This window comes from Molossus molossus, unplaced genomic scaffold, assembly GCF_014108415.1.
Source record: "Molossus molossus isolate mMolMol1 unplaced genomic scaffold, mMolMol1.p scaffold_m16_p_1, whole genome shotgun sequence".
Taxonomy (NCBI): domain Eukaryota; kingdom Metazoa; phylum Chordata; class Mammalia; order Chiroptera; family Molossidae; genus Molossus; species Molossus molossus.
The window spans coordinates 139,439,705-139,451,041 of NW_023425344.1; the positions used below are offsets into that span (position 1 = coordinate 139,439,705).

The 11,337-nt window shown below is 36.3% G+C and overlaps 1 protein-coding gene across 1 annotated transcript; it reads right to left on the minus strand.

The window, feature by feature from the left end:
• Window positions 1–8,441: 8,441 nt before the first annotated feature.
• Window positions 8,442–8,773, minus strand: LOC118615996 (60S ribosomal protein L35a-like). Its single transcript, XM_036241323.1, has one exon. It carries the CDS (start codon window positions 8,757–8,759, stop codon window positions 8,442–8,444), a length of 318 nt encoding a protein of 105 aa, XP_036097216.1. The 5' UTR covers window positions 8,760–8,773.
• Between the last annotated feature and the right edge of the window lie 2,564 nt (window positions 8,774–11,337).

Consider the following 11,337-nt stretch of genomic DNA (forward strand, 5'->3'; position numbering starts at 1 on the left):
AAGAATGTATATGCATATATGCACAACCAATCCACACGGACACTAGGCTGAGGAAGGTAGGAGGGCCATGGAGAGGAAAGGAGGAGATCAATGGGAAAAAATGGGGGACATCTGTAATACTTTCAACAATAAAAAATAAAATAATTTTTAAAAATTGATCGTGTCTATTATTTTGACTTTAATTTTCAAACTACCTAAAGACTATTCTCAGGACACTGACTTTGAGCATGCAGAATGTTATCTACCTTGTTTATTCTGCAGATAGTGTACACTTGTCATTTATTTTTTTAATTTATCAAGAATTTAAAATACATGCATTTTTTAATACATGTGCTTACTTAAAGATGTTCAATCTATCTGTCAAAATCAATCTTTGAAGAAAATTAAATGCATTCATTTCTAGGGATGTTGAAAAAGGGAAATATAGTAAAAGTGGCTAGCATTAATCTTCTAGCTCTCAAGTAATACTTTCAAGCATGTGAATTATATATCAATGAGAAAATAAACCTGATAAAAATGTTGTTTTTTTTCCAGCTATCATTGCTGGCATGGCCAGTTGCAGGCTGTTAAGAAATACGAATGTTGTGGAGATTTGTTCCTGCTAATGATGGCAGTATAGGTAATTTTAATCAATACTTCCACTAAGAAAACAATCAAGAAATTTAAATATGAATTTCTGCATGTCTGTACTGTTACCTACATCTGTATATTTGTCTGTCTGTCTTTCAGACAATGGAAAACAAATAGTACAGTGAGAATGTCTGGGCCAGGATCTCAGAGAAGATGGAAACCCACTGTAGGAAGCCCAGCATTTGTAGCCACTTTTCCCCAAGAAGAATTAGCATATTCCTATAGAAGTGGCTGAGAATCTGAAAAGCAAAACAAAATTTTCAACATATTCAAGGACTCAGCAGGGCAGAATTTGCGATATACAGCCCATCAAAAATAAAGTCTGGTAAAATACCAACTTTCAGTTGGAACCCCAAAGGAATGCAAATTAGGTGTAAGAGTGACATTAAAATAGTCCAGTCCTCAGTGGATCTGAATTACAGCTTTGAATCAACTCCAACACATATTGAATTAAAGAGATCTAGAATTGCTAATGCACAGACTGCAATGCCAGAAGCAACTGTAAATCTTCTCTAGAGAAACAATATCATCTTAGGTTTCCAATAAGTCCTACAATTATTATAAACAATATTGATCACTCAATTCAAAATAACCAAAGATATGAAAAATAAGACAAAGTGATTGTTATGGGCTGAATTTTGCCCCCCACACACTTAACATGTTGAAGTCTTAATTTCTTGTACTTCAGAATGTAGTTGTGTTTAGGGATCAGACTTATAAAGAGGTAATTAAGGTGAAATGAGGTCATATGGAATGACCCTTATTCAATATGATTAATGTCCTCAGGAAAAGAGGAGATTAGGACAGAGACACATACAAAGGGAAGACCATGTGAAGACACCAGTAAAAGATGGCCATCCACAAGCCAAGGAGACATGCTTTAGAAGAAACTAAACCTGCTAACACCATGATCTTGGACTTCTAGCCTTCATGACTATGAAATGATACATTTCTGTACTCTAAGACAGCCTGTCTGTGATACTTTGTTATGCAAACCTATCACATTAATACAGTGACCAAAGTCCAAGGAAAACAACATAAAATAGAAATATCTACACGGAGTCCAGAAAGTGAAGGTGTCAACAATTGACCTAAACAAACAAACAAAAAAAAATCAAGCTTATGCTTAATATATGCAAAGAAATAAAGGATATAATTGACACAGAAATAGAAACTATTATAATAAACCAAACAAAATTTCCACAACTAAAAAATTCAGAGCTTAAATAAAAAAGTCAAAGCTAAGTTTATAGTATATTTGATAGGTTATCTAACCACTATGTTATACACTTAAAACTAATAAAAATAATATTGAATGTAAACTGTAATTGAAAAATTAAATTGAAAAAGTAATATAGATGATAGAGATGAAAGAAGAATATTGAACTGGATGAATAATCAGAAGAACATTACCAGAAATGAAGTGTGAAAATTTAAAAGGATGGAAAACACAGGACAGAGCATACGAACAAGAGATTTAAAAAAAGTATATGCAAATATTTGGATTACAAAAAGGAAAAGATTTAAAGATATAATAGCTGAGAATTTTGAAAACTGATGATGATATAAAGTCTCAGATTAAGAAGCAAATTAAGGAAATGTACCTACACATAACAAGATAAATGTGCTAAAAACAGGAACAGCAAAAATGACAAAGAGAAATAACAAAAGCATCTAGGAAAATAATAAATGAATTACTGATAAAGAAGTCACAATAGAGGCCTGATTCCTCAAGTAGAAAAACAAAATTGAAGTCATATGACAATGGAATAATGTCTTCAAAGTAGTAAAAGGACTTAAACACTTTATATCCAGAGAAAATATTCTTCGAAAATGAAATGAAAAGGCCTTGACAATAAGAAAAAAGTGCTGCTTCTTATAATAACAAAAATGCGAAATAAAATTGCACTAAAATACCATTTCTCATTGATCAAAGAGGCAAACATTGAAGTTCAAAAATGTTATGTTAGCAAGGACTTGGGGAATAAGCTCTCCTGTACCACAAAAATCACTCAAAAACTATGGAGTGGAATTGGGTAATTTGAAAAATTACATATGTATTTCTTTTTTTGTCTAGCAATTCTCCTAGAGATTTATCTCAAATACATACTAACAAATTATACAATAAGACATAACTACAGCCCTGGCCGGTTTGGCTCAGCGGTTGGCGCGCTGGCCTGCGGTTCAGAGAGACCTGGGTTCGGTTCTCGCTAGGGGCATGTACCTCGGTTGCAGTTTGTCCCCGGCCCTGGTTGGTCGTGTGGGTGGCAGCCACTCGATGTGTCCCTTTGACGTTAATGTTTCTCTCTCTTCCTCTCTCTCCCTCTCACTTCAGCTGAACAAAAAATGGAAAATGTCCTCAGTGGAGGATAAAAAAAAAAAAAAGACAACTACAATAAAATCTATAGTAGTGCTGTTTGTAATAGCAGAGAAATAGAATACAACACAAAAACACACAAATAGGGACTGATTAAATACATTATGGTATGATATATTTAACTGAGGAGCTTCCCAAGCTAAGTGTTGAAGATGTAGCCTGGTTTATTCTTGCTGCTTCTAGTAAAATTTGAGGGTGGAGAGACAAATTGAGGGAAAAGTTGTTAAACAAAAGACATTCACAACTGATGATTTAGGAAATTCTCAGTCCACCCAGATGGCAAAGATGGTAAAATTAAGAAATTCACTTTCAGAAAAGTGCTCTAGAGAAACTTCTGAGGGTGACCCTAAAACCCTCCCATGGAATCTGAGAAGAGCAAAAGATCAGAGTATTTGGTCACACAAAATGACTCTGACAGATTAAGAGTATGACTCAAAGATCCTCTCATTTAAGCCTAGATGGTCTCTAGGAAATATGATGGCAATGACCCACAGTTGTATCAGCAGAAGCAAAAATTAAGAAGGAGCTATTATGTAAGATGTCTGGGTGGGGTGTAGAGGGAACTCTTTCAAAATGTGTACATATATCAAATCATCACAATGTATACTTTAAATGTCCTGAAGTTTTTCAATTATGTCTCAGTAAAGCTGAAAAAAAAAAATCACTTGACGAGCCTCTGGTCTAATGGAGAGAATTCCTGTGACATACACAGGACATAAGACGCTCTTGAAATGTTTATACCCAGAGAAACACCACCAGTCTAATTATGAAAAAAGCAGCAGCAAATTCTAATAATGGGGTATCCTCCAGAGTACCTCACTAGTACTCCTCAAAACTGTCAAGGTCATCAGTATCAAGGAAGGTCTGTGAAACTGTTACAGTCAACCGAAGCCTAAAGAAGCATGAAGACAAAATGTAGCAGCATCCTAAATGGGATCCTGAAATAGAAAAAGAACATAGGTAAAAACTAAGGAAATCTGATAAATAATGGACTTGTTTATAATAATTTTTCAACCTTATTTATTAATTGCAAAAAATGTACCGTGCTCATGTAGGATGCTAATAATAGAAGAAAATATGTGTGGGTATATAGAAACCCTTTGTAATATCTTCTTATTTTTTTCGATGCATGTACAACTGTTTTAAAAAATAAAGTCTATGTTTAAATTTATAAAGGTATGTAAAGAAGAAAGAATACTATCTTCATTAAGTTGATGCAAATTTATATGTAGCAAAAACTCTCTTCATCATTTTTTTCACTCTTTTATTGAGAAAATTTACATAATGAAATTCACCATATTCATTCATCAGTTTTTAGTATGTTCACAATGTTGCACAACAATCATCACTATCTAATTCTCAAATGTTTTCATCACCCCAAAGAGAAATTCCATACACACTAAGCAGTCTCTCCCCAGTTCCTCCTTCTCCCCAGTCCCTGAAAATCACTAATACTTTTTGTCTCTGTGAATTAGCCTCATCTGGTATTTCATATAAATCGTATCATGCAATATGTGGCCTTTCATGCCTCACTCTCAGCGAGCATAACGTTTTCAAGGCTCGTCTATGTTGTAGCACGTGTAGGTACTAAATCCCTTCATTCTGCTTTGTAAATGGTTCTGGGTAATATATCCATAGCCCCTGAAAGGAAACACTTCAGATTTACAGTCCCCACAAAAATGAACCCGAAAGACATCAGTGAAGTATAGCCAACACTAGACAGGCAGTTTTTCAAATAGGATATTTTACTGTTTACTTTGGGTAGACTGAGAGAACCAGAGGTATGGATTTCTTTGACAGATGTAAGAGTTGTTAATGATTATTAGTGGTTTGGTTGGATAGATAGGGACTTGGAAGAAACATGAATGGAAGATTGGTGAGAAGGAACTCTTGGGAAGAGGTATGTGGATGGACCTCTGTGAATGGGCACAGGCTGTGAAGATATTTTTTTTTTCTTGTGAATTCCTACCCAAAGGCATATACTTTTGAGAATACTCAGAAGAATAAGTTAGACAAATGACTCACTCTGTGGATGTTAGTACCCTCTCCCCCAGTCATTCCAGTGTTTGTTCAACTGGCCCCATGAACAAAGAGGCCATGGCAATAAGGATAAATATAGATTTCAGCAATATGGACCTACTTTTACCAGGGTTGACATTGACAATGCTACTGCTGAGTGCCCAATCTACCAATAATGTAAGTCAACATTGAGTTTTCTATTCTTCAGGGAAGCCTGCCACTTGGAAGCAGGTTGATTACATTGGATCTTTGCCACGGGGAAGCAAGTAGAGCTATAACTTCACTGAAATAGAAATATATTCTGAATATGGATTTGTCTTCCAGGCTCATGATACTTTTCCTAGTACCACCATCTGTAGACATCAGAATACTTTAATCACTCTCATATGATTTTACACAGCATCGATTCTGATCAAGAAACTAATTTCCCAGCATGAGCTGCAATGGTCTTGTGGAGTTCATTGGTCTTACTACTTACTCTCTTACCCAGAATCAACTGGTCTAACACATAGATGGAATGTGTTACTGAAGATCCATTGGTGGTGGCAGGTGTGTGATGCCATCCTGAAATGATGCGATCTCACAAGACGTAGTATACACTTTGAGTTGGAGATGATCGTATGTGGTTGTGTTTCACCTCTAGCCAGAGAACATGGGTCCAAAGATCAACGGTAGGCAGGAGGTCCTCTCAACCCAATCACAGAATGTTTGCTTCCCATCCTGAAGACCGTGAGAACCTGTGGTCTAGAATCTTAGTTCCCAAGGAGAAGACGTTTCCACTACAGAACATAAGAATGCTTCCATTCACTTTGAAGAGAAGAATGTCATTTGGGGGATTCTCTTATCACTGAGAGGAGAGATTGAATTGATGTCAATTATTAAAGAGAAATTGGTTTGCTGCTACACAATAGGACAAAGAGGATCATGTCTGGAACTCAGGGAATTCACTAAAGTCCCTGTAAGAACTTTCATGACCTCTGGAAAATGACAACAGTGACAAGAAGTCAAACGACTGTGGACTCAGAACCTTCAGAAACAATGATTTGGTTCACTCTACTAGGTAAAGCACCACAACCACCTGAGCTTGAAAACAAAATTTGAAATGTAAAATAATCTTGGGAGAAGGAAATTATGGATACCTCTTCATGACCAATTATAGAAATGACATATAATATATACACCTTAAAAATTTACTGTAAAGTTAGCTTCCAACAAAATTGTATAGACTAATAAAGAATAAAAGAGAGAAATATATATATATTCTTTTTCTTTATATATATAAAATTTATATATATTTACAAAGATATATAAATTTTATATATATAAAGAAAAAGAAAAAAAAATATTTTTTAAAAATAAATCTGATGGGACTGTGAATGAATTTGAGAATTAATTCATATAACCCACAATGGGTACAAGGACTATTGGAACTGTGTCTCCTCATTTTGGAAAGAGAGACCAAGAGCTTCCTTACCTGTATGAAGTATGGCTGCATCTTGTTAGGTAGATATATAGAGTCGTTTTATTCACCCTCCCTTAGTCCTGGCACAGGAACAAGCTGCTGTCGTTCTTTGAGTTTATGTTTGCTTTTTGGCAGTTAACCACTTTTAACTAGTTAACAGATCTTTACATTATATTTTTTCCCTGTTCAACTTGCTTATGAGTCAAATAACAAAATATAAAACAACCATTAGCCACACTTATTAACATGCATGTAGCTTAACCACTGACTATTATTTCAGTATACCTACTTTAATTACCAATACATAAACAATTAATTGAGTAATATAATTCTAAATTATTTAGGGTGATACATTATAATACATTTGTTTTCAGGGAAATCACTGTAAATTCATGTAACTTTTTGTGGACAATGCAAAATTCTGGCTGTACTCCTCTTGCTTTCTTTTTTAATTTTTTTTTATTGATATTAGAGAGAGAGAGAGAGAGAGAGAGAGAGAGAGGAAGGGAGAGGAAGATAGAAACATTGATGAGAGAGAACATCGATTGGCCCTCTCCTGCATGCCCCCCACTGGGGATCAGGCCCACAATCTGGGCATGTGCCCTGACCAGGAATTGAACTGACTACCGCTTGGTGCATGGGTCAGTGCTCAACCCACTGAGCCACACTGGCCGGATCCTCTTGCTTTCTATATATATAACAATTTACCTGTTGTTACCAATATGAAATTATTGGTGGTGGAAATAATATGAAGAGATAAAATTGGATCATAGAAAAAATAGCATAATAGTGATAATAGATTATATTATTTAGTTATTACAATGAGAGTTTCTTATAAAGCATTTTTTTCTAACTTACATTCCATTTTCTTCAATTTAAGATTTAGGGGTTAAAAAAAAACTTTGGAGAAAATAGCTACTTCTTAAAACTGAAGAAAATGTTAACTTTCTGGAGGAGGGTTAAAAGCTCTAACTGGCCCTGGCCGGTTAGGCTCAGAGGTTAGAGCATCGGCCCACGGACCAGAGAGCCCTAGGTTTGGTTCCCACTAAGGACATATACCTCGGTTGCAGTTTGTCCCCGGCCCCAGTTGGGGTCATGTGGGTGGCAGCCACTCGATGTGTCTCTCTCACATCGATGTTTATCTCTCTCTTCCCCCCTCTCTCCCTCCTGCTCTATCTGAAGAAAAATGCAAAAATGTCCTTGGGTAAGGATAAAAAATAATTAAATAAATAAATAATAAATAATTAAACCCTGTGGTGACCCTTTAAAAAAAAAGTTCTAACGGAAACATACCCACTGTGCATGGCTGGAGAAAGGGAAAGTTGTCTCCAGGAACCAAGAGAGATCAGTTTCATACACCACACAAACCTGTCTACAAATAACGGATATTATGTAATGACTGGAGAAGCAGGGTTACAAATATATAAAATACTGAAAAGGCAATCTGATGTTAGCGACTCAGGTAAAAATTGGGAATCAATATTTTTTAAATAGTAATATATTTTATAATATTCATGCAATTTCCATCCATTCAGCAGTTTATTTATTATTTTACTCATTTACTAATTTTTTATTAACATTTCCTATTTGACAGTCTGTGAAGAAAACAATGATGAAGCAAAATGTCACCTTTTTCACAAATAGTATAGCTAAGCAGGGGAAAAAACAAAAATTAAATGTGACCATAGAATTAAAACCACACACAGAAGTAACTTAGGATCACATGAAGGTACTATATGGTGTAATAGTATAACTTTTTTTGATGCTGGTCACACAGATTTAATCATTTTGTGAAAATTTACTGACCTAGACATTCATGATTGCTGCACTTCTCAATAAAAACTTTAAAACAAATAATAATAATAATAAAATAATTTGTTTGAGCCATTTAACAAAAACACAAGAGAACAAAGCCATTTTATTTACTTTTCAATAAATTTAAATCCTTGAGGGTTACAGCAGTACACGGATTCTGTGTCCAAAGGCCATAGCGGGAAAGTTGCTTCGGAATTTAGCACGAACCATGCCACTATTTCCATGAGCACAAGTTACCTTTCCCCAGATTACTCTGGTTTTGTTTGGTTTGCCACCAGGAGTCACTGTGTTGTTCTTTGCTTTGTATACATAAGTACATCTCTTGCCCAGATAAAATTTAGTTTGATGTCGAGCATAAACACCTTCAGTTTTAAGAAGAGCTGTGTGCTCCCTCTGGTTCCAGAGACCCCGTTTATAACCGGCAAAAATGGCCTTGGACCACAGTCTTCCAGACATATTTGTCCTTATAGAAGTTCTGTTCCCACCAAGCCCCCAAAGTTCAGCAGCAGGAAATCCACTGCAAAATATATATATATTGCTTTTGAAAGGATAAATACTCAGTTTTCTAGAAATTACTACTAATTTGAATAATTTCCTAAATATCAAAATTAAACAAGTGTTTTTAAATTTTTTTTTAGTTTAAGTTACTTGCTCAAGAATAGCTTCTCCTTTAAATCCTGTTCTTGATCACCAGTACATACAGATCACTAGTACATTTAGATCTTTCCATCTAAGAAAACTATAAAATAAATATCAAGATTTGTAAAAAAAATCTTCATCAGAGTTTAGCAATGGTTCTGCTGATGGAATACACACCTTTTGAAGAATGTATTAAAAATATTTGGAGAACAAAGTGTAGCCATTAAAAGGATCAGAATATTTTGAGTGCACTCTGTTTATGTATTAATACATAAAATTGTATTATACTCTGATTAAATGTGCGTATTAGGCTTCTTGGCTGCAAGTTAAAAAATATGATCTTCTGTAACCCAAGGAGAAAATCTTTCATTGGAAGATTATTGGATTTTTTAGCAAAACTGAAAAAAACAAACAAACAAAAAGAACTTGAAGAATGTCAACCAATGCTCACTAATGCCAATTCAAAGCCAATGGGAGTCCCCAATTTGGAGAGCAATGAATAAGGAAACTTTATTCAGTGCAAACAGCTCAACTGTGATATAGCATGGCCATGAAATAGCTCAGTAGTGTTACAACTCAATTAGGAAATAGCACAGCTGTGGAACAGCACACCTATGAGGCAGCTCAGGGGCGAGGTGCCTCTCTGGCTAGACAGCTCTGTTCTGCTCCACCTGCTTAGTTCTGCTCCACCTGCTCTGGTCTCCCAGGTCTGCCCAGGTTTCACTCTGTTCTGGCAAGACATCCTGGGTAATTCACAAGGAAACACAGTGTTCAGTGGAAAGGGATCATGCACCTCTGAACCAGAAGGGATCTGACTTTAAAGAGAGATGTGCACCACCCCTGCCACCAGCCTTTCCTGATTGCCCTATCCCCATGCAAATGAAGTCTCCAAATCCTTCCAGTTCAATTGATCCAAAAGTCACTGCCCTGAGTGGTCAGAATGGAGCCTGTGTGTGTGTGTGTGTGTGTGTGTGTGTGTGTGGTATGTGCCCCTAGAAGACCTCAGGCTGTCACTCAACCCCTGAGCCAAACTGGCCAGGGAGAAATAGAGCCATTTTGATTGGTCAGTGAAGTTGCTAATGAGGGCCACAATTATGCAGCTCTGATTGGATGGGGAAAGTCTTGGTCCTATTAGTTGAAATATAATTCCACTAATTCCTTTAAATAGCTGGTTCAGATGGCAGAAATGCAGTGCTGACTTCTCCCTGAAGCCTGGATTGCCTGACAGCCCCCTCTGTAGAAATGGCTGTTAGGCTCTGTTTTTATAGAAATTTGGGTGCAGTTTGCCAGTAGGAGCCCTTCTTTTCCAGAGTCCACAGGAGTTAAGTTCAGAAATTAGGTCAAGACCAAAAAAAAAAAAAAAAAAAAAAAAAGACTACTTACTGCAGAGGTCACGCTTAATGCCTTGTCACAGAAATAATTTGGTTAAAACATTCCTGCTTATTAAAGGTATCATATAGTGGGATCCTTGTTCATTTTGTTGATGGTTTCCTTTGCTGTGCAGAAGCTCTTTTATTTTAATGTAGTCACATTTGTTTATTTATTCTACTGTTTTTCTTGCCCAAGGCCATGTAGCAGTGAACATTCTGATACCTGACATATCTGAGATTTTGCTGCTTATGGTTCCTTCTAGGATTTTTGTTGTTGTTGTTGTTAAGAAGCATTTTTATTTTTTTATTAATTAATCTATTTATTTTTGTTACAGATTTTCTCCTTTTTCTCCCACTGATTCCCCTCTCCCCCTCCCTCCCTCCCTGCCCTGTCCCCAGCACTGTTGTCCATGTCCATTGTTCATGCATACATGCATATAACTTCTGTGGTTTATCTCTCCCCCACCACTCCCACTTCTGGGGATTGTCAATCTGTATCCCGCTTCCACGTCTCTGGGACTACCCCATTCCTCAGACTGTTATGTTCATTATATTCCACAAATAAGTGAGATCATATAATACTTGTCTTTCTCTGTGGCTTGTTTCACTTAGGATAATACTTTTCATGTCCCTCCATGTAGTCTCAAAGGATAAGAGATCTTTCTTTCTTACTGCTGCGTAGTACTCCATTGTGTATATGTACCATCACTTATTTACCCATTTGTTTACTGATGGACACTTGGGCTGTTTCCAGATCTTAGCTATTGTAAATAGTGCTGCTATGAACATGGGGGTACATATATTCTTCCTGATTGGTGTTTCAGGCTTCTTAGGGTATATTCCTAGAAGTGGGATCACTGGGTCAAATGGCAGTGCAATTTTTAATTTTTTGAGGTAACACCATATTGTTTTCCATAGTGGCTGCACCAGTCTGCATTCCCACCAGCAGTGTACTAGAGTCCCCTTCTTTCCACACCCTCACCAACACTTGTTGTTTGATGATTTGTTGATGGCGGCCATTCTGA

Coding starts and splice junctions, on each gene's coding strand:
- LOC118615996 (XM_036241323.1), bottom strand. CDS start 8,759: ATGTCTGGAAGACTGTGGTCCAAGGCCATTTTTGCCGGTTATAAACGG.